This window comes from Canis lupus, chromosome 28 (assembly GCF_011100685.1).
Source record: "Canis lupus familiaris isolate Mischka breed German Shepherd chromosome 28, alternate assembly UU_Cfam_GSD_1.0, whole genome shotgun sequence".
NCBI classification, from domain to species: domain Eukaryota; kingdom Metazoa; phylum Chordata; class Mammalia; order Carnivora; family Canidae; genus Canis; species Canis lupus.
In genome coordinates this window covers 25,067,476-25,092,091 of record NC_049249.1, presented here as the reverse complement: position 1 = coordinate 25,092,091, position 24,616 = coordinate 25,067,476, and the positions used below count along the sequence as shown (strand labels likewise).

Genomic DNA, 24,616 nt, shown 5'->3' with positions numbered 1-24,616 from the left:
AGAGATCTACTGGTAGTAATGAAGTCAGTGTGTGTAATGTGAACACCTCTGAATCAACTGTTTTTTGTTGAAAAAGTTAAAACAGTAGTTGCATACTGCCCAGTTGGAATTCAATATTGCTTTGCTGTTGATTTTTTTAAAATAATAGTAAACAAACAAACAAAAAATAATAGTAAATACTCACAGAGTTTGTTTAGATAGTTACTGTATAAATTTCCTAAGGCTGCTATAGCAGAATACCACAAACTTGGTGGCTTGAAATCACGGAAATATTTTCTCTCCTAGTTCTGGAAGCTCAAGGTGTCGACAGGGTCATGCTCCCTCTGAGGGTCCAGAGAAGGATCTGTTACGTTTCCCTCTCCCTAGCTTCTGGAAATTCTTGATATTACTTAGCTTATAGATGCACGGCTGCATCTCTGATTCTCTCATTAGGTAGCCTTCTCCTTGTCCCTCTTAGGGTCTCACTGTCTTCCCATGGCCTTTCCTCTCTCCTGTGTCTGTGTCCAAATTCCCCTCTTTTTATAAAAACACAGGTCTTTGGATTAGGACCACCTTAAAACATTATGACCTCATCTTAACTAATCATATTGCAAAGATGCTACTTCCAGATACGCTTATATTCTGAGGTTCTGGGTGACCATGAATTTGGGAGGTCAACTCAACACAGTACAGCTCCCATGTCCCTGGATTAGCTTCTCTGCCTATAAAGTGGGAATACTATTGCTTGTTCATCTGTGGTTTTAACATAATCAATATAAGACTCATTCTTTGAATCTTACTCCTGAGATCTAGTGAAATTGGAAGCCAAACTTCCTCTGGGATTATTTTTATATAACCTGAAAATTACTAAGCAAGGGAAATTTTTTTCATGTAATCTAGTATTTCCCAGAACGTACCTTGGGAAACATCAATTTCATAATATGGCTTATGAGTCAAGTAAAAATAATAAAACTAGAAATGTAAGTAGTGTGATCTGAATGTTTGTGTCCTTTCTTTTATTTATTTATTTATTTATTTATTTATTGGAGTTCAATTTGCCAACATTTAGCATAACACCCAGTGCTCGTCCCGCCAAGTGTCCCCCTCAGTGCTCGTCACCCAGTCACCCCAACCCCTCTCCCACCTCCCCTTCCACTACCCCTTGTTCGTTTCCCAGAGTTAGGTGTCTCTCATGTTTTGTCACCCTCACTGATATTTTCGCTCATTTTCTCTCCTTTCCCTTTATTCCCTTTCACTAATTTTTATATTCCCCAAATGAATGAGACCATATAATGTTTGTCTTTTTCTGATTGACTTATTTCACTCAGCATAATACCCTCCAGTTCCATCCACATTGAAGCAAATGGTGGGTATTTGTCATTTGTAATGGCTGAGGAATATTCCATTGTATACATAGACCACAGATTCTTTATCCATTCATCTTTCGATGGACATTTGTGTCCTTTCTACCTCTTAAATTCATGCATCCTTTTACCCCTTAAAATCATAAATTCATATGTTAATTCCCAAGGTGATGGTACTGGGTTGGGGGGGGAGGGCTTTGGAAGGTGCTTAGGTTATGAAAGTGATGGTGCCCTCACGGAAGGGATTAGTGCTCCTGTAAAAAAAAAAAAAAAAAAAAAAAAAAAAAGGACAGCATTAGTGCCCTACTTCTACCACCTGAGCACACTGGCACCCTGACCTTAGACTTCCAGCTGGGAGAAATAAATTTGTATTGTTTATAAGCCATCCAGTCGGTGGTATTTTTATAATAGCAGCCCAAAAGGACTAAGACAGTAAAACTCTTGACTTCAAGTCCTAGTCCTTCACACCCACACTCACTTCGAACCCATGAGTGACAGGTGAGACAGGAGGCCTGTTTTGGAATTCCTACTAGCACAGCTTGGCATTTTCATTAGTGATTGGATGAAATCCTTGTGCTCTGATGAGATTGAAAGATGCATGGTGGCTTTGGAGATGGCTAGCACTGACAATCATAAAGGAAGGAAAAATCTCATGAGTGCAAAGCAGGGAATGATGGTTCTTGCCCAGATGATAGCACATGGGGATGTGGGAGAGGAGACAGATTTCTGGAATGACAGTTGGTAAAACTCTGCTGATCTGCTCCCCAGTGAAACTGGTGAAAATGATTTTTTTTAAAAAAGCAACCTTTTAAAGTGTCTGGAAATGGTCTGGAGGTCAAACAGTAAATGAAGAAACATGTGTTTGAGAAAATCTATGCGAATTTAGTAAAAAGTTGAGAATCTGGGGTATCTGAAACAAGACTGCATTCCTCCTCATCCTGCTGGCTCAGCAAAGTGAAGACTCCACTCTGGACTCCTGTGGCCACCAGCACAGGCTGCCTGGCTCCCAGCTCCCAGGAGGAGCTCTCTTCCTCGGAGGGGGAGGAACTCAGTGTTTTCAACCCCCAGCTACCTGTTGCTGAGGCTTAGTCCTGGCAAGTATGGTCAAGAGGGGTGGACTTCCTTCTTTTGCCCAGGCCCTGCTCGTGGAATAGAGACTTGACCTTGGGAAAAGTGTGATGAGAACATTGGAACCTCCTTGCCCCTGCTCATGAGGCCATGGTCCCATGCCAAGAGAGGCATGCCAGGAGGACTTCAGACTGCTGCCCCTCTTTGCAGGGAGTATTTAGCCACTAGAGCAAAAATGTCACCCTGAGAGCAGCTTGCCATTGTGACATTCCCAGCTTCAGGGCTCTGGCTCAGAGATTTTGCCTGGGGGAGGAGAAGGGAGCAACAATTTTAAAAACAATTAATCTCTTCCTGGAGGAATGGATTTCATTTACAACAGAGAGTGCAAAATTTCAAATACAAAGGCACTTTCAAGAGCAGTGGAGGTCGTGGTTAAAGGCAATTGATAGGTGATTCATCAATTTCATGAACAGCCTAGATTAGAGGGATGGCTAGTCCACAGGACAGAACAGAGGAATAAGAGCTGGGTCCTGAGGTCATAACAAATACCAAACACTGACCTCAGAAACTGTTCCTTCAAAGGAGCCACGATTTGACTGAGTTCATTTGTGGAGCAATTTATGCCCTAGCGCACTGTTGAAAACAATAGAGCAGTCAGCTGGAAATTGGTAGAGTTTAACAGCTGGGTGTGGTCAGTGAAGGAGAGGAAGGGGTCCCTGGGAATGCCACTGTCACCCCAGGGTAACTGTAATCCAGCCAGTCACTAAAATTAAACAGGCCAGTAACATTAACAATTGGGGTGCCCGTATCCAGAGTGGCTAAAATACATTATCTAAAGTGTTCCGTTTACAACAAAAAAATTACGAGGCATGCAATGGAACAGGAAAGTATGACCCACACTCTAGAAAAAAAGCCGGCAACAGAAGCTGCCTGTGAGAGACACGATGTTGGATGTAACAGAAAAAGACTTCAAAATAGCCACTATAAATATGTCCACAGAACTAAAGGAAAGCGTGATTATCAAAGTAAAGGAAGGCGTGACGACAACATTGCATTACATAGAGAACATCAGTGAAGAGATAAAAATTGTAAAAAAGGAAGCAAATGGAAGTCCCGGCGTTTACAAATATAATAATGGAAATTAAAAATTCACTAAATCAAGAGAATGAGAAGACAAGTCACAGACTGAGATTCTGATAAAGGACTATTATCTAAGAAGTCAACAGTAAGAAAATGAGCAACCTGAGTTTTAAAAGGCAAATATATGAACAGAACAGATGCCTCACCAAAGGAATATACTGGTGGCAAATAAGCATATGTAAAGATGCTCATCATCACAAGTCATCGGGGAAAATTAAAGAAATGATGAGATACCACTGCATACCTATTAGAAGGGTCAAAATCTAACATGCTACCAATCCCAAATGCTGATAAAGATGTGAAGCCACAGGAACTCTCATTCATAGCTGAATGCCAAGTAGTAGAACCACTCTGGAAGACAGTTTGGTAATTTCATAGAAAACTAAACATATTTTTCTTATCACACCCAGCAATTGTACTCCTTGGTATTTACCCAAATGAGTTGAAACCTTATGTCTACACAAAAATCTGCACACAAATGTTTATAGTAGTTTTATTTGTGATTGCCAGAACTTGGAAGCAACCGAGATGTCCTTCAGTAGATGAATGGATAAATAAGCTGTGATACATCCAGACAATGGAATATTATTTGGCCCTAAAAGAAATGAGACATCAAGCCATGAAAAGACACGGAGGAATCTTAAATTCATACTATGCATCTGAAAGAAAGAAAGCTATCTGAAAGGCTACATGTTATATGATTCCAACCATATGATATTCTGGAAAAGGAAAAACCATGAAGATAGTGAACAGATCTGTAGTTATCCAGGGTTAGGTAGGATGGAAGGATGAATAGGCAGAGGATTTTTAGGGGAGTGAAACTATTCTGTATGATACTATAATGGTGGATACATATCACTACACATTGTCAACCTATAGGATGTATAACACCAAGAGTGAGCCCTAGTGTAAGCTATGAGCTTTGGGTAAAAATGATATGTCAATGCAGGCTCATCAGTTGTAACAAATGTACCACTCTGGTGTAGGATGTTGTTAGTGGGGGATGCTCTGCATAAGTGGGAGTAGCAAATATATAGGAAATCTCTGTACTTCCTGCTGAATTTTGCTGGGAACCTAAAACTGCTCTAAAAAAATAAAGTCTATGAAATTTATTTGAGGCTTAACAGCATATTTGAACTATCAGAAGAAAGAATGAGTGAACCTGAATATAAATCAATAGAAATTATGGTTGCTGAAGAACAGAGAACAAAGGGAATGAATAAAAATGAACAGTACCTCAGGAAAATGGGGGCCACCATCAAGCACATCAACATAAGGACTGGAAAGTGAAGAGAGAGAAAGGAACAGAAAAATAATCAGAGAAATTAAAAATGTCCCAACTTTGTTGAAAAACAATATCCTGCACATCCAAGAAATTAAACTCTAAATAGGATAAAAACAGAGATCTATGAATACCATGGTAAAAATTATGAAATTCAAAGATGACAGAAAAATCTTGAAGGCAGTAAGAGAAAAATAATGTGTTACATGTGAGAAAATTCCAATAAGATTAGCAGAAATGATGGAGGCCAGAGGCAGTAGAATAACATATTCAAAGTGCCCAAAGACAAAAACTGTCAACCAGACAGGGTTGGTAGAGACCCCACAAGGTAAAGGGTTAGCAAAGGTCCACAACAAGACTGATCTCATGTCAGATCAATTTGCTACAAGCCTGGGAGGTTTTCCATGTCCTCCATGGGTTCAATAATTCACCAGAACAACTCACAGAATTCAGGAAAATACCTAAATGAAGAGACAGGGAAGGTGAGGTCTGGGAGGATCCCAAACATAGGGCTTTTGGGCTTTCTCCCCATGGAATCAGCATCTGTCACCCTCTTGGCAAATTGATGTGCTCACCAACTGGGAGGTTCCACCAGTAGTGTCCAGAATTTTTATTAGGATTACATTACATAGGCATGATTTATTGAACATTGGCCATGTGATTGAACTCTCTCTCCAGCTTTGCCTTCTCCTCCTTGAGGTCAGGAAATCAGGCTGATATCATGTGGCTCAAAGCTTCAACCTTCACTGTTAGTCATTCCAACCATGATCAGTCCCCATCCTGAAGCCTACCCAGGGGCTCACCATGAGTCATCTCATCAGCATAAAGTTAGATGTGGTCCAAGGGGCTGATAAACAACAAAGACACTTCATCAGTCAGGAGATTTCAAGGTGTTTTTTTTTTTTTTTTTAAGATTTTATTTATTTATTCACAGGAGATACACACACAGAGGCAGAGACATAGGCAGAGGGAGAAGCAGGCTCCATGCAAGGAACCCTATGTGAGACTCCAACCCAGGACCGCAGGATCACGCCCTGAGTCGAAGACAGATGCTCAATCGCTGAGCCACCCAGGCGTCCCATTTTCCAAGGGTTTTAGAAACTCCATGCCAGGAACCTGAGGCAAAGACCAGGAAAACACTTTATTATACCACAGTCATGGCATGCCAATCTTTTTATATGTTATTAGATTCAGTGTGTTGGATTTTTTTCAGTTTGTTAGATTTTTTTATTGAGGATTTGTACAACCCTTATTCATAAGAGATATTGGTTTGTAGCTTTCTAGTGACATGCTTATCTTGTTTTTGGCACCAGCCTCATAGAATGAGTTGGGAAGTATTTTGCTATTTTTTGGGAAGAGTTTTATGAGGAATTAATATTAATTCCTCTTGAAATGCTTGGCGGAATTTACCAGTGAAGCCATCTGTTCTTGGGAATATTTTTGTGGGAAGTTTTTAAATTACTACTTCAAACTGTTGACTTGTGTAGATCTTTGAATATTTTCTGTTTCTTCTGGAGTCAGTTTCAGTCATTTTGTCTTTATAGAAATTTGTCCATTTTATTAAAGTTGTTGATATCTTTCATTCATAATCCTTTTTACTTCTCTAAGGTCAGTAGTAAGGCCCCCCCCCCTTTCATTTCTACTTCTCTGTATCACTGTTCTGAATAGAGTGTCGGGCTTTGGGGGAGTGACATTTATGCTTTGTGAAGAGGGCACTGGTTGCGGTGGTAGCCTCTAGTCTTTTCGGTTGGCATCTGGTGTGGAAACTCTGCCCTGAGTGAGGTGGGCTGAGAGTGTCTAGGGTCCCGGTGTTCTTGGCTTGCCATGCTTGGGGTGGAGTCGGCACCGTGTGAGTAGCCAGGGGTGAAGGAAGGCAGACCCTGATCTCTTAGTTGCATGCCCCTGGAATTTAGCTTTTTCAACACCCAGGTTGGGGAGATAAGAATGCTGGCAGCCTGATTTCCTGAGAAACTGCTCCAGCTCTCTCCTGGGAACCAGGGAAGAAGGAGTCTGAGCTTGGGTACACCTACTGGAATGGAGCTTCTGTCATACTGATCTGGGGTGGGGGTGTAAGGGAGTGGGTCATGGTGCCACAGATTCTCAAGCTTTTTAGCTAGATTTAGTGTATTTTCTTGAACAAATGCTTCTTCATTTGCCCTTGGAACAATGTACAGAGATTTTAGATGGTTATTTATAAAAATTTTTCACCAGTTGTGGTCGTTCAATGGAGGGAAGGTCCTCAGAGCTCCTCATGTGACATTCTGGAACTAAGCCTAATCTCCACTATTAGCTATTCTTTTCGCAAAATGTATTGCTTAATTCTTGGTTTATGGCTTCAGGTGGCTGTGAACAGCTCAGGCAAGGCTGATAGAAAACAGAAGGCTGAGGAAGAGAATCTAGAGGGCATATATATGGGGAATTAGTATTGAATTGAAGACAACGCTGAAATATGAAACGGTTAACTTTGAAAAGAGAAGGTTAAAGATATGAAGAGCTTGTACATGCATTCACTGAGCAACAAACAAGTAGAATGCTTTATCATGCAGAGCAAAGTACTTAGACTCAAGGAATCCCCTCTTTGCAAGGTTGTTAAATAATAGAATGTACTACCCATAAAGGTTGCAAATTGCATTTTTAAAACAGGCTAGACTCTTTTTTTAGATCCTATGAGTGACTAAAATACAACTTTTCTATTACTTATTCGTTACAAAAAATCTGACAGAGGCACTTTATTCACACAAATTATCAAAATAACTTCAGTGTTTTTACCTTTCACCTACCACTCTGAATCCCAGCAAAGCACTGAAGAATATCTTACAGTTTGTAATACTGAAGTGCAAGTAAACCAAATAAGTTTCTGGACCACACTGATGATTATTCTGTTCTTCCTCCAGAAAGTTAAATAAGAGCAGCTGTCTTTTCTACTTGCTTTTATGCAAGGCTGACTTAGGTGTGTTGCTGCCCAAAGACGGGGGCACAGGGTAAACAACCTCGTTAGATCCCTTGCAATGCTTGGATTCTTAGGTCATGTCAGCTTCCTGAACATGGGTAAGCTATTGTTTCTTCCCTCTCCAGGAATGGGGAGATAAACTACACTTCAAATATTTATCCTCCTTATCTTTCTTGTTCTAATAAGGGACTTGGTAGCGGTGCCATTTCCAATGAAATGCCTAATATAGAACTAGTTCAAGTTAAAGAGGCAGCTGTTATTTAACGAGATGATGCTTTTCAAATTAAAATCTTAAAAATATTAGGGGACATGAATGCTCTCTTGTGCTGGCAGGATTGCAGAACTTGACCTTTCCACTCTGCTAAGGGCAGGACAGTGTTTTCTTCAATAAGAGGAAGAAGGAATAATGGACACAGTGATAATGTCTATCAGTTTCTCTTAGCAATGAAATTAAAGTATACAGTTTATAGATTTAAAGTGTAATTTGCAAAGTTTAACTAAACTTACTGCTTATTAAAGTTGTGCTCTAAGCTTGATGGGAGCTTGAGCTTTGGGTCAAAAAGGGGACACTACAACTGGCCAAATTACACACCTATTTATTATTCACACTAAATTATGTATGTAGGCCACAATTATATATATATATATATATACACTATGGAAAATGATATATCCATAGTGATTATAATGAAACTATATATGGATAGATAGGTCTATATCAAGGAACCAGAATAATGACAAGCAAATACATTTCCCACATTTTGCACTCTGAACCTTGCCATCTGGTATGGGGAGCAACCCCCCTCATCTGTATCCAGTGTCATATCCGTGCTGCTGATTGTTTTTCAAGAGGAGTAGAAGCCCCTCAAAATAAATAAACAGGATGGTTTTAAATCAGTCTTAAAATCATCAGGTTTTAGTGAAACTAAGAAAATTTTTTTTATATTACTGAATATTATAAAGCCCTAAGGCATAAGCATGGTTGGGAGGTTCCAGAGAAGTCTTTAAGCTAAAAAGTGAAACTCTATCTGAACATAAAGGAGGGCTCTTAAAGTGCTTTGATGAATAGCAAAATGAAATACAGTATGCATTCCTGTGACAAATTGATATCTCATCTTAGTGTCACTAAAACCTGATGATTTAAAAACTGATTTGAAGGGGCTCCTGGGTGGCTCAGTGGTTGAGCATCTATCTCCCTTTGGCTCAGGTCGTGATCCCAGAGTCCTGGGATGGAGTCCCATGACAGATTCCCCACAGGGAGCCTGTTTCTCCGTCGCCTGTGTCTCTGCCTCTCTTTCTGTGTTTCTCATGAATAAATAAAATCTTTTTTTTTTTTTTTTTTTAAAGAGACTGATTTGAAGTAATCTGTTTATTTACTTTGAAGGGCTCATTGCCCTCTTGGACAGTAATCACAGCACTAATACATCACTGGCTGCTGCTGAGGGGTTGCTTCCCAGACTGACAGGCACGTTTCAGACTGGGGGAGTTTGGAAATACATTTGCCTATCATGTCGGTTATCTAAGTTCCTGGATTCCTTAATAGCTGAAGAGAAGAATTGAGGACAAAATATCCTCAATGTGTAGAGGTATTCCCTGTGTCATGAAAAAAAATCACATAATAAAGAGCAATACTTTTTTGGAAAGCTGTTGAGTTCAAGGTCATGAATCTATAAAATAGCATGACTATGTGTTGGATAACCCGTGATTTTTTAAAGAAGCCTTCATTTAAATGAAGTTTTAGGGGAATCCCTGGGTGGCTCAGCGGTTTAGTGCCTGCCTTTGGCCCAGGGCATGATCCTGGAGTCCCGGATCGAGTCCCATGTTGGGCTCCCGGCATGGAGCCTGTTTCTCCCTCCTCCTGTGTCTCTGCCTCTCTCTCTCTCTCTATGTCTACCATAAATAAGTAAAATCTTTAAAAATAAAAAAAAATAAATGAAGTTTTAAAATGTCCTAAATAAGGTTTTATATACACAAACAATATTTCAAATATTTTTGTGGTATATTCATTAAAAATGGGGAGGGTAATAAATATCCAATTTTTTCCCCCTCAAGATTCTCTTAAGTCTGAAGTATCTTACCCAGTTAGGAGTTCAAAAACGTAATTATTGAATTAACTAGAATGGAGTTACACATTATTTACACTAACAAGGTTGCCTTTGGTGAGGTAAAAGTGTTTTAAATAATTTTCTCAGTCCTATTAAAAATCTGTGTATCCTTAAATGTACTAAAACTTGGGTTGGTTTATAAATGTCTGTTTCATTCTAAAAAAAAATTAAGTCCCAAGGTGTAAATAGCAAAATATTGTTATTTTAAAGTAAAGCTAAACAAGCAGATTTTCCCCTGTATATTCCAAATTGCAGAGTCTTAGAATGGCTCAGAACCTGAGGTCTTTGGGTTGCGCTCCCCACTTGGGATAAATATATCACCTGTCTTCGAATCTCTCTTTGAAGAGTTCACGGGCAGAGAAGTCAGTGCTCTCCATGGCATGAATGACTCAGTGTTTGGAGTATTCACTAGTTGTTAGTCACTGTGCTAAGTGCTTTTCTAATGTTATAAAATGATTCTGTGGGGTAATAATATCTAGTTTAACAGATAAGGAAATTGAATGTCAGTGGAGAGGAAGTAACTTGCTCATGATCATTCTGTGATTAAGTGATGGTGTCAGGTCAGCTGGCAGAGAGTTGTTGTGTTTTAGATATGATGATATACCATATGACAGATTTATTTATTTATTCTCATTTATGTGCTATCTCTTCATATATCCTAAAATAACCAGTATAGGCTTTCCCTCCTACCCCCACAAATATTTATATATTTAATCCTGTTTCTATTACTTTTCATTACCAGTGGTAAATTTTTTCAGGATGCATTTTTTTCAGTAAGCATTGTGATTGTGGGAAACAGAAGTAATCTTTTTCCCCACTTTAGTTTCCTCTAATGTGTAATATTAATTTGTAGAATTTCAAACAATACAAAATGTACAGCGTAAATAAATACCAGTTCCTCCCTATCTCCTATATTAAGGGGATGTAGTTATTAGCGTTTGTTGTATCCTTCCATTTATCTATTCCTTTTTAAAAAATTCCTATACATGTGCAGGCAGTTCTTGCCCTGAACAATATGATGAGTTTCAGTCACAACAGTTTGAATACCACCACTCCCTCAAGAATGTGGTTCTAATTTCAGCTGCATGGATTATTAACTGTAATTACCTAAGTACAAACTTCACTGTTAGCTCTTCAGTCCACAAATCACTGTGTAATAACAGATGTGTCCATGATCAGTGACCAATGATGTCATTCTTCCAGTCTGTTGGGGACTAGTCACTGTTTGTGATAGTTTGTGCACAGACAGCAAAGTGTGTAGTTGTGACGACTTCTTGTTTCCTAGTGATAAGGCCATGTGACACTTTAATAAAATGGATAACCAGAAGGGGGATTTGGCCAGAAAGAACAGGAAGTATACCAAAGAAACAAAATGTGAATACAGTAGAAGTGACATTTGAGTTGAATGTAGGTGGAACCAGATAGGCAGTAGCTGGCTTTGGGAATGCTGTTGCTATTCGATAGACTCCATGTGGCCCAGGGACACTGAGTGAGGGTGACCTTGACATACATGAGGAAAGTGGCTGTGAGGAGGAGGATGATGCCCAGAGGAAGTGATGATGGTAAAAAGTTTCACATTAAGGAAACTGGGAGATTGAGACAGCATTGAAAACACAGATGAACATGTTGGGAACTGATCCAAACTTAGAAAGGCAAAAGATGATTTTGCCTTTCAAAGAGAAAAATGCTATCATAAATTTTACAAGAAGAAAGCAGGCAATGTTCAAATACTTTTGACAAGGTTTCTTACAAAGAAATGAAAGTTTAATTCTCAACATTTGTAATGTTTTAAACAGTGTGATACTAGCTTTATTTTTTTCATTTTCCCATACTTCTGTAATTCAGTGGAGGCCTTGAGTCTCTTATTTACCTTGTTTCATCAGTTACCCTTTCAGTTAATTTATTCATTCTTATCTCTCAAGTACAACACAAGCTCAAGAGCAAGGACTGTGTGTGAATTATTCATCACTGGACCTAGAGTACAACACAGAGATGCTTAGTAAGTAGATGAATGGATGGATTTGCATTTAATGTAGTAAAGCGAGTATCTTTACACTGCTTTATGAGCTGAATGCTTACATTCTCTGCTTATTTTCTAACTGGAGTATCTTTCTCTTATCAGTTCATAAGAGCTCTTCATATATGATTCTTATGTCCAGTTTTATGTTTTGCAATATTTTTTCATTTTAACTTTTCTGTTCTCATTTGTTATACAGATGCTTGAAGCTTTTATGTTGTCATACATATCACTCTTTCCCATTACTGATTTTGGGTTTTAGGTCATACTTACAAATGCCCTCTCCATCTGACACTATATTGTCTTTCATTTCTTCTGGCATTTGTATTCTTATGTTGTCATTAATTCCTTTCAAATTCTATATATTGTGTTAGGTAGAGATATTTTTTATTTTTTAAAAAGATTTATTTGAGAGTGAACCGGGAGAGGGATAGAGGGACAAGGAGAGAATCTCAAGCAGGTGAGTGTGGGGCCCATCGCAGGTCTCTATCTCATGACACTGAGATTATGACCTGAGGCGAAAACAAGAGTTGGATGCTTAACTGAGCCACCCAGGAAACCCCTACAGAGCTTTTTTCTTTTCAAATGTTCCCAATACCATTTACTGAATAGATCACCTTTCCTAAATGCAATTTTTATATTTATGATTTTAATTAATGTAATTATGCTTGCATGATTTTATTTTTATTATTTGCTTATAGTGGTTTTTTAAAAATTAAATACTATACTCATTTACCCAAATATTTAAATAATAAATTGTGACTTACAGATTTTTAAGCAGTAAACATATCACATGGTACACTTAGCATATTAAAAACAAAAATATGGCTTTAGAGAGAAAATATTTAATCTATTTCATGAAAAAATGTGCAAAGTTTTAGAAAAGAGGCATTAGGCATTAGCATACAGTATAAATACATTCTTGCTTTTATAATCACATGTATTACACTTCTTTTGAGTAGTTAATGAAGGCCAGTGCACACATTCATTCTAAATGATCTTCTATTAACACATGCACTCGAAAAGATCACTAAAAATGTCTTCAATTATACGTAGAAATACAATGTTGTAAAAACAAATATTAATCCGCCTACATGAAACACTTGAAAAATGCAGACCACGTTGATTTTTAGAATTAGAGCATGAATGGAAATACCAATGTATGAAATTGTCAATGGGATTTCATTGCTTTTATCTTTGGAGAAAAATATATAATCAAACCTTTGGAATGACAGATATAAAGTTAGCACAGCAGACCAACTCTATTCTCAAAAATAAAACCTGAACTTTATCCACACAAAAGATGAGAGAGTCTGAGTCTCTAAAATTTGACAAATTTATGAAATGTTACAATTTGAGTGTATTAAACATATAGATCTCAAGTACACAGCAAACTTTTGATTTCTCCACAAATCAAATGTAATGACAGCAATGCAAACATTTCTAAGTTGGTTCTCAATGTACCCTAACAGTGAGAATTGCAAACTTTTAAAAAAATATTAGCCTATGTAAAATATTAGGTGTATTGCAAATTAGAAATTAATCTTTAAATCATATAGGGTACTGTTCTCCTCCAGAAACTAATATATTATTAGGAATTCTAGAAAAAAATTTTACTTCAACAAAACCATGCTGCTCTGTTATTTGTGAAACCATAGCTCCTCACTGAAACTTCTACAGAAACTACTATTGTTTTTAAAGAGAGGGAAGCCTAAGGTGTGGAAAGGAAGTGGTAGTATATGTTTTACAGGTAAATTTGGGTGATGAGTAGCACAGGCATGCATGAATAATACATGTCAACTCTATACAAGCAAAAACGTGTTCATTTTGTACTGTGTACTGAACAAAGCAGGCAGCCATCCTGTACATGCTCCACAGCATGATTGTAATTCTGATGGGATTAAGAATAATGACCGCGAATTCTAATGATAGAAGATTGTTACATGGCTGAGTCCTTCTACATTTTCAGAAAGGAACATGCCTATTTTTATCCTTCATTACCATAATTAATCAACTAATGTTTTGCCCTGTATACTTGAGGATCTAGTTCTCATGAGCACAGCACACTAGATAAAGAATCATAATATGCCCTGTTTATACAGGGCATATTTAAATCTGACAGCTGATCTTTTTTCTACTTCTTAGCATTATGAAGTCTCATTTCACTTTATTTCAAATGTATGTAACCAAGTATATTAAAACCAAGGCAATAAATTGTCCACATACTTCATAGTCTCAAGTTTTCAACATTAACATATTTTTCTTCACTCTAATTACTGAAAAACACCAGGTCTGTCAGTTGCTACTAAAAGAGGAAGGAGTTCATACTGTACTCTGACAGTCACAAAAAGGCCTGAGTATATGGTTATGTAGTGTTTTTTAGTATACGGTTGCTGGTACAGGCAGGGAGGCATATTTGCAAATATTTCCTTTTGGTTGGGAGCTTTCAACACAGCTAAACGTCCCTTGGTGTACTTGAGAGCGACATGCCTCAAAAAAGGACATACCAAACAGTGGAGAACTCTAAGCAAACATTCCACAGCTAGAAGCTAGAGTTCTCTTTCCAGCTCTAACCTCTGAAAATAATTAAACCAAATCAGCACATAAAGAAATAGAAAGGTTGAAATCAGAAAAGCTGCTGTCTGGCCTACCATGCCCAGGCCCTCTGTGGTCAGACTGGCTGTTGGGAGGCCAGAAGCATTCAGTGGAAACTGCAGGTCTACTATGCAGAAGGGTCAAGGTCTGCTGGTCATGGAACACATATAGGCAAATCAGTAAGCCCCCTATTCTTTAAGTTATCCTACTGCAAGGAAATGGGGAAAATAAATTTGTAATTATTCAGGACACAATAGTGACTTTTGGTTAGTGTGAATTCATAAAACTATTTAAAATCGGGGCAGCCCCGGTGGCTCAGTGGTTTAATGCCACCTTCGGCCCGGGGCTTGATCCTGGAGACTTGGGATCGGGCCCCACCTTGAGCTCCCTGCATGGAGCCTGCTTCTCTCTCTGCCTTTCTCTGTGTGTCTCTCAATAATAAATAAATAAAATCTTTAAAAAAAAAACCCCAAAACTATTTAAATTCATTTAAATAAAACTATGCATGTGCCCCAGGGCAAAGAAGAGGAAATCTTGGTGATTAACAGTGAATTCTACTTCTAAAGTATGACGCAATAATTACCTTTTAAGTTGTACATTTCCTTATCGATTTCAGGAATGGGATTTTATAATAATTAACGAATTCTAATTTAAATTAGTAAATTATCTAATGAAAAGATATTTATAATCTTGTTCCAGGATGATCATGAATCACAGCGGTACGTAAAATTATACTCTATTCCCTTCAGTAACTAACACTAGAATAGGTTACCTGGTGAATACTGTAACAGAATTACATCTATTTGAGTCACGGGCCGTTTGGGGGGGGGCGGTGCATGCCAGTGTCATTTATAAAACAAGTAAGCAGAGGACTTTATGTGCTTTATGTATGTTAACAGGTTGGCCAAATATTATGCTTCTGGAACTCATTTTGGTTATTAAAACAAAATGTTCTTAAATATGAAGATTTTTAGGGATTGAGACAGCCCTGTGCTAAGAACTCAGTTATTTTTTATGACAAGGTCTTATAATTACTGTTTGAAGACCAATTAAAATAGCATTGCTGGAACTAACACTGAAAATCTGCTTAATTAATACATCTGTCTGCCAAGAAAAATACATCTGGATAATATCTGAATTTAAGAAAGAACGGTACATAAAATCTTTGGGAAGCCATGAAGAAGATTCCCGAGCCATGAAGAAGATTATATAGGAAAAGTCCAAAGAGCTAATAGAATCAAGTGGATTTAACTTAAATTTCAAAAACAATCATTTTTGGATTCTTTGGATTGATTACTATTTACTATATACAGCTTTGAAAGGTTCAGGTCTAAAAAAAACCCTACTTTTGAGAGGCAGTGTAGCACAGTAGTCGAACAGACTCAGCCAGGCTTGGCTACTTCCTAAATGCAAGATCTTGAGTCTACTGGCATAACTGCTTAGAACTTTTTTGTTTCAGTTTCATTATCAGGGAAATAAGGAAAAACGGTACCTCTTTCAGAATGCTGTTGTAAGGATTACACGAGCTAATACATACAGAGCACTTAGAAAAGTGCCAAGCACAAAATAAGCACTCAATAAATTCAGCTACTTGTATTACTTTAATACTAGAGATTGAAGAAAGCATTCACAGAAGTACTCAATTCTGCAGTTTGTTTTCACTCTCCATCTAGGAATAGAGGTAGGAATTAGGAGACCTGTATTCAAATAAGATATATCAGTCACTATTCACCTTTTAGTCATCCCACAAAATTGGCCAAGCAATAGCTCCTACCAGGCCCCACTCCAGCATTAGGCATTACTCTGAGAACTTGAGATATATCACCAACATTCTAGAGCCATTTTTGCATCTATAAAATGGATGTAATATCTACTTGTCTGATTCATAGGTTACTTTGAAGCTCCAATGAGGCAAAATGCATGAAGGCACTTTGAAGATTTTATAAAGCACCATCAGAGTGTGTTACAGGGTAAGTATGTCTGGACCCTCTCAAAGAAGTTTATTACTTATAGTTCTGGGTCTGTTTAAGAAAATTTTTATAAAACTATGTTTTTAACTATAAGATCATTTATAAAATAGCAGTATACTTTATTATAAAACTGTGTTTCTTGAATCCCAGGTCTATGGAGATTATTAATATATCAAATAGTTGGTTGACAAATATTTTCCTTTAGAAATTGCAGTTGCAAAGAAAATGTCAAGGTATGTGTTAATGGTCATAAATTATTGTCATTATTAACTAAGCTAATAACTAGCAGTTCCAATAATTACTAAATGCTTTTACAAACACACTATTTCATTGAATCCTTATGGCAATCCCATAAAACAGGTAGAGTGGCCCTCTAGGGTTAGAATTCTAGAGCCTGGAAAACACATGCTTTTTTAGGGTTATAGGGTTAGAATTCTAGAGCCTGGAAAACACATGCTTTTAACCACTATACTACATTATGCAGGAAAAACACAAGAAAAAGTAATGATCTTTTCTGTCTTCACCAAATCACATAATTAAAAGAACCAATAGAATAAATGGTTCCAAACTACATTTTGATCCTTGGTAATAAAGATGACTTTAGAAAAGTTGTATCAGTGCTTACAATTCAGTTCATTTTAAATCTTTAAAAAAATGCTTCCAGTTTTTTTCTTTCTGAAAATAACACATTGTTCACTGAAAAAAAAAAAAAAACCACAGAATTAAAATCTTAATAATTTCATCATTCAGGAGAACCACTGTTGACATAGTTCCTCTCTATATATTTCTATGCAACTGTGAACTACGATTGTTCTTGAACATGCCAAATGCAATGGTCAGACTGAAGTCTTTTTAATTGGCAGATATAATAAACTAATAGTAAATCTTGCGTAGGCAGAAAATTATTACAGATATATATTTTCAATATTTTCCTAAATCTTCCAACCATCGAAAAACAAGCAATGGATAGGTTAATTTGATACTATTAACTCAAAAGTATACTGCTGAAAAAAGAAACTTAGATGGAAATTCTTGATCTTTGTTATCTGTGTATGTATACACATACATCTACACACTCATCTACACATACGAATTTTTTGGCTAAGATTTATAGCTATCTGCAGGCCTAATAATACTAGAACTATTATAGTATTAGAACAGTTAAGGAGAAAATTGTTTTGTAGTCGTTGAACTTTATCAAAGTTACACTTATGGGTGATTAAACTATAAAGTTTTTCCTTGTGAATAGGTTAAATATTTGCTTGAGGCAGCATATTTAAGATAAGCAAAATTCTTTTCAGAGATCATACTAATCCGGAGTATAAAGTCAGGGGAAAAAAAGTTCTACCAATTGTGAAATGACATCTCGAAGAGTGGTGGAAAAAATAGTGACAAACCAGCACAATAATGTAGGGCAAAGATTCTAGGTATTACATCAAAGTGTATGTGATGCCATATTACTGGCACTCTGATTAAGGTGACTTATACTAAAATCTTACTCTTTCTAAACTATCACTGGACATAATTTATACAAGAGAAGAAAAAGTTAAAAAAAATATGGAAGTCCTTATAGAAAACAGAAGGCAGGCAAGAATCAAGAAGTTTTTAAAAATAAACTTTCTAGTGCTTCGTCTTATGTAAGAGGTTTATGTTAGTCATAAGTTCTAGGAACCTATTTATACAGCTCTAGTAGGATTTACAAAAAACCATACTAAATCCATATAAATAATATTTTCAACATAAGAAACGGTGCAAACTGGTGACTAGGTAAGAATAACAATGTTCAAGAAAACTGTACTTTGAAAGAAAAGTATAAGCTTAATACTAACCTAAAATTGTCTAGACAAAAGGAATATTAATAGATTCTAAGAAATACATAACTATTTGTGTCTTTGTGTTTTATATTGAAAAATTAATTATCAGGTATTTCTGAAATAGGTTAGAACTGCATATACTTCTTTCCCAGGGAGTGAAAATATTCTCATCACATCCAACTGGAAATGAGAAGTATAATATTTCAAATGAGATTAAAACATGACTTCAGCCTATTCTCCATAAAAGAGTATTAATGTTATATGTCCCTTTATTACAGAATATTTTTTGTGGAAAGAAAAAGCTTATGAGGTAATTATATATAATTTTAAACAAGATTCCTTTTAAGTTTACATTTACATATCTCTTTAAAAATAGCTTTAGCAGGTTACAAATTAAAGTCAGGACTATATACTTCCTTACTTCCAAGGTTTAGTTAACCTGAGTAAATAAAGCTAATGTGTTCAAAACTATATTTCAAAAAGAAAAATGGCAGATGATAGTGCTCCACAGATCACATTTCCAATATGTCTTTGAAGGGAGGAAAGGCATATTTATGCCACCTTGACTATAAATATTTATTGGATAAATACAGTTTACCTGACATTTTCAAAATCCTGTAAGCTGATTAAATCATAAACATATTGAATCAATTATAGTAAAAACAAGAATAGGCTTTTTAAATAGATACAAAGGGAAATGATGATAATAAAAATAATTTTCACTATCTTATAGTGACAATTTCTTTTTGGGTTAAAAACAACCCTAGTGTCATTAAATCCCTGTATATTTCAGCCCTAATATTTTAAAGAGTAATAAATATATATACACATTAATAGCATGAAAGTGCTTCACACTAAAATTTTCTTTGAAGGCTTATAAGTGATTTAAAAAATATCACAATAAATGATCATAATTTAAGTTCTGAATATGGGAATCAAAAATCCCAAACCCAATTTTAATGCTTACAGTGAAATTTAAATCTCTAAGACAACATATATACCCATTTAAATTCAGCTGTCACAATTTATTCTTTATCATAAATAGTATCACAGACAGTAATCTCTGAGGACTCATCCATTATCTTTAAGATTGTATTCATTCAGAAAAAAGTTAAGGGAGTGAGTCTGTACATCCTTTGACATACTTTTTCTGTATAGAGTTATAAGGCATTAATAATGGTATGTTAAAATAGCAAATAATTTATAATAAAAATAGAAATTCTCTTTTAAATCACTCTTAACTGAATCACAGAACAAATAACATATTTACCACCCAGATACTCTTTAAGTTTCTACTGTGATGTAAAGACCTTTTTTTTGTTTTTTGTTTTGTTTTTGGCTTAAAACAGACCTTAGGCCTTAAATGGCAGGTGTCCTTATACCAACGTATGGGCCAGATCTTAGGTTCTGTTTAAAGTTACTGTGAAATTTATATATTCAAATATGCTCCTTGCTACTAGTAAAAGTAGAAAAAGTTAGTTGAAATATTTGGTTTCATTATATCAGCATTCATTGCAAATTATCTTCATGATAGTATTCTAGACTACAATGTGGATTTAAGTTTTGTGCCAAATAGCAACAGAGATTACAAAATCATGGTTCAAATGATGGTCAGTGATTTAGCTGGTACACAGCCAGAATGAAGTTATCTGTTTATAATAGATAAAGCCACACTCCATATTTACTTATTTTAATATCAGTTACTAGAACTGAGCAGTAGGTTTCTTGGTATCCAGAGGCAGAAATAAAGCGGCTTTTCCTAAGTTATAGTGACGAGGAGGATGGTGGACAGCGGCTGTGGTGACTGAGTAGCTAACTGGCTTTTGCTAAAATACATACTTGAGCTCTACAGGAGCTGTGCACTCTTGGTGTGTACTGGTTATCTGTAAAGGCTGACTGAACAAAATTCCCTTCATCATACAGGCACTGCTGTCTGCACTACAGTAATAAAGAAACACGCTGATAGATATAACAGCTTCAAGTGATAAGCAATCTCCAGGAATCTGCAGTGAGATTGCTGGTTGACTGGAAATGCTCTCTATTTCTCCAGAGGGTATCTGTCCTTGAAGAAGCCATTCGTTGCCTAGAAAATGAAAAGGTAATTTACTAAGACTGTATAAGACAAGTAGGAAGTTAGGCAAACCTTATGAAGACTAAATTTATTCAATCAACAGATACTTACTGAAAGCCTCTAAGTGCCAGGTATTATGCTCTGTGTGAAGGACATAAATGGAATAAAATGACCACCCATGAGGAGTTCCTAGTCTAATAATCTTGGTATCATATCATTAAAATTCTTCCTTTGAACACTGTAAATGCAAATTTCTACTGAAATCAAACCAAATAATGCAAATATGTCTATAGATCCTTAAACCTTGAAATTAAAAATGAAACCTATTAAGTTCTAGAAATAAATAGGTCATTTTTACCAGATAAAAGTGTTTAGAAATAGCATATGAAAGTATATAAATGTATGTACAACTCTGTGGTGACTTTCAAACTCAAGATAATGATGACTTATTAAATAGCCAAAGGTAAAAACTAAAAAAATATATTTTTAGAAACAAGTAACACTGCATAGATTATACAGATGGGCTCAACAATGTAAATACTAAGATTTTGTCTACCTCATTTTAATACATAATTCTTCTTAGATTTAAATACACAGATTATGCCACAAGTCTAATAAACTAAAAATCTTCAAGCTTCTCATATCAGAATTTTTTAAATGTCTTTATTCACATAGTGCCACCTCTCAGAAGGAACGTCCGTGTCAGGTTGAAGAAGGATATGCTTAAGTAGACATTCAACTTAAAGCAGGGTTAGATATTAAGTGCCAACATTTGGAAAACACAGGACATACTTTCCTGCCATCTTAAACAGAAGATACAGAGCACAGTCTCATGACTTCTCAATGACTCTGGCCATCTGTACAAAATTCAGAATGAAATTCTGTATGTACTTTTTAGTTTTTTTCTTTCTTTTCACCTCAGGATGAGTCAACAGAGCATCCGCCTTTATTAGGCCTCTCCATCTCCCTTCCAGTGTACTGCTTCTAGTTCTCTGATGATTGAAAAATCAAATTTGAGAAAAATATGTCAAGTCAGAGTAAGGAGAAGGTGAAAGTTTAAATCTAAAGAGTTAAGTGAAGAGTTTTTAAACCATTATTTTAAAATTCTCTTTAAAATTCTTTGCAAAAAAAAAATTCTTTGCTTACTTCTGTATTGAAGACTATTTTTATTTAATATTTGGATTTACTAGATAGCAGATTAGTAGGGAACTTCTTATATTTTAAACCAAAACAGGAAACCAATTATGTTATTTTAATGTCTAGTTCTAGAAATAAAATACAAAGTTTCTTTGGATATTTTTCAGATACATCACATGTGTGATTTGTGATGTTATAATATGCCAGGGGTGCTTTTATACTGCCTTTTTGGAGGGAGGGGTGTACTTAAAATCTTCACATGTGCTGACCACTTGAAGACGATATTGACCAAAATTTAGTTAAAAATAGGTGTTTTAAAAGTCTCTAAATAACTGGCCAAGAAAACAATCTTTCCTTTAATCATAGGTGTACAAATGTACCTTATAAAATAATTTTCAAAAGCCTTAAATTTTTAGAACTCTTGTCTGAAAGCTTATTCGCCCATATACAATAAATATGGAACCACTATTTTCGACAAGTGATAAAATAGTGTTAAGGTGAAGTAGTCTGTAGAGAAAATTCCTATCTGTATTTTGTATTCTAGTAGCTCATTATTAATCTGTGTGTTGGACCAAGTAGACTTGAATATGTTAATTCTTTTTAAAGATTTTATTTATTTATTCATGAGAGACACAGAGAGGCAGAGACATAGGCAAAGGGAGAAGCAGGCTACTCTTAGGGACCCTGATGTGGGACTCAATCCCAGACCTGATCCCAGACCCCGGATCATGCCCTGAGCTGAAGGCAGACACTCAACCACTGAGACACCCAGGCATCCTGAACATGTTAATTTGTCAATATTGTATTTAAAAAACCGATCCACTGCTCTTTAATTACACACAGAGAGATTCAATTAACAGTAATCTCCAGGGACACCTGGGTGGCTCAGTGGTTGGGTGTCTGCCTTTGGCTCAGGGTGTGATCCCGGAGTCCCAGGATTGAGTCCCCCATCGGACTTCCTGCATGGAGCCTGCTTCTCCTCCCTCCTTCCTGTGTCTCTCATGAATAAATGCATAAAATCTAATAAAAAAAAATACTGATCTCCAATTGATGCAGTGTTTTCAGACTAAAACTCAGGCCCAACAGTGATCTACCTGGGACTGAGGTGACAAATGGCCAACATTTGAGTACTCTCCTGTCTACGGAGCTGGCTCCAGACGTCCTCCTTCTCATCTGCAGAGATCAGCCCTCTCCCTTGGGGGGTAGAGGGTGCTTTCCCGGAGCTCATCACCCCAGGGCCAGGCTCCCCAACTCTAGCCAGCAGTTCCTCCTGGCTAGACCACCACGATCTCCCTTCTCTGGGTCTGTATACACAGCGAAGCTGGGCCTGGAGAGCAGTGGATTGGTTTTTAGAATACGATATTGACAAATTAACATGTTCAGGATGCCTGGGTGTCTCAGTGGTTGAGTGTCTGCCTTCAGCTCAGGGCGTGATCCTGGGGTCCGGGATCAGGTCTGGGATTGAGTCCCACATCAGGCTCCCTGAGAGGAGCCTGCTTCTCCCGCTGCCAGACCGGACAATAGCAGCTACCCTGAGAAAGTAGCAAGGTAGGAAGAAGGCAATGAGCCTGGGTCTGGGTTAAGGCACTAAAGAAGTGTGTGAGAGGGTAGGAAGGGGGTGGGGTGGGAGGAAATGGAGACTGAGAACATGTGAAAGAGCGTGGGAGACCAGGAGAGAGGAAGGTCATTTGACACAAGAAGTCAGCATTTAGTTCTGGACCACTAATATCTTACTTTAAAGTTGCTGTCCACTCTATCAGAGGGGTTGGGAAGCACTGCTGTCAGGCAAACAGCAGACTGATTTCTTCTTATAAATTAATCAAGAGCACACAGGGATTCAAATACACATTCAAATCTCTACACAATTTACAGTCACTGAATACTTTGAGAATAAACTCGAAAAGGAAGTGCTCTTAGCTTAAACGACTACAAATTAGCGAGTAAGGACAAAGGCTCTGCCTGCATTCTGATCACAGTGATTCATTTGTATTCAATTACATATCCCCAAACAATGTTTTATTCTTCTACTTGGATGGCATCCTTTTAAGATACGGTTTTGGCATCCATTTTCTTATAGCGAGCAAGTAATGGGGCTTGAATTCTAACCTCTGGCATCACTAAAGAAGAAAATGTAGCTTCAGGCTTAATAACTGGTAAATAAAGTCCTTTTGAAATAAAATGAACAACAATTTGAAAGCTCTAAAGCACTTGATAGATGCAGATCTGGAAAAGTAAAAGATAATAGTAAAACAATAAAAAAAACTGAATTGGAAAGAACCTAAGTTACTTCAGTTAAAAGAGTATGTTTTTAAAAATGTCCTACTCAAGGGGAAAATCAATTTCATTCTTTAGAACAGACTCTGAGATATAGATCACTGTATTACTGGAAGGTACCCTGGTAAACACAATTTCACACATGAATGTTTGCATGATTATTCTCATACCTTCAGCTGTTAGAAACCAACAACTGGGTACTCCTTCAGTCAGCTTTGTTCCTGATGGGAGGTCTAACCTTAGCTTGAACTGGAGAGTCTGGCCTGGAGAGGCAGCCACTGGGGAAAGTCTAATGTTTGGAGCAGATTTAGGTAGTTTGGGTAATGTCTTCTGTTTCTCTACTAGGAATGGGCCATCTACCACAGCGTTGTCTGGTCTGGAGACTGGGAGCTAGGAAAAAAGAAAATCTATTAATTAAAGAACAAGTAGTTTACAGTAATTATAAAGAGCTTATCTTTGAACCTTAGTAGAAAAATGAGGTTCTCTGTCAACGAAACTTAATTGCATTCTAGCCTGAATTGGAAATGTGTCTACTTACACATCCTGATTATTTTATAGGTTCAGAAACACATTTCATCCTATTAAAAACATTACCATTACTAATGAAACAGAACTAATAAGTTCATCATCCAGTATGCTTATAGATAGTATGAAATTAAAGTAAAACTTTATCAATTTAAATGTAGGGGATATAATTCCACTTACAGGTTTCACTGCCGAATATAAGATGATGTATGTCAGGAGAAAGGACACTTATATTTTAAAATAAAGATACAGACTGCCATCATAACATTTCTTGGGAATTCCTAGAATTCTAGAAAAAAAACTTTTTTTTTTTTTTTCTTCAAAT

General features: G+C 36.7%; 1 protein-coding gene and 1 long non-coding RNA gene across 11 annotated transcripts in view; one reads left to right on the top strand and one right to left on the bottom strand.

Annotated features, from left to right (window-relative positions):
* LOC106557950 overlaps positions 1–24,616 on the top strand; it is a 159,490-nt gene that overhangs the window by 113,267 nt on the left and 21,607 nt on the right. For 3 of the 5 annotated variants that reach the window (XR_005380634.1, XR_005380630.1, XR_005380633.1), the window contains 3 exons: positions 11,811–11,887; positions 16,390–16,470; positions 20,208–20,996. This is a non-coding gene — a long non-coding RNA (uncharacterized LOC106557950). Of the gene's footprint in view, positions 1–11,810; positions 11,888–16,389; positions 16,471–20,207; positions 20,997–24,616 lie in introns of those variants that run through there. The other 2 variants (XR_005380632.1, XR_005380631.1) reach the window with 1 other exon arrangement.
* Positions 5,890–24,616, bottom strand: part of NHLRC2 (NHL repeat containing 2) — a 64,743-nt gene continuing 46,016 nt past the window's right edge. For 2 of the 6 annotated variants that reach the window (XM_038578851.1, XM_038578847.1), the window contains 3 exons: positions 23,937–24,156; positions 20,124–20,367; positions 12,731–17,166 (listed from right to left, as the gene is read on the bottom strand). In XM_038578851.1, the coding sequence (XP_038434779.1) occupies positions 17,109–17,166; positions 20,124–20,367; positions 23,937–24,156 (522 nt within the window). In that variant the 3' untranslated portion in view covers positions 12,731–17,108. Of the gene's footprint in view, positions 5,950–11,690; positions 11,863–12,730; positions 20,368–21,265; positions 21,348–23,936; positions 24,157–24,616 lie in introns of those variants that run through there. The other 4 variants (XM_038578848.1, XM_038578849.1, XM_038578850.1 and 1 more) reach the window with 4 other exon arrangements.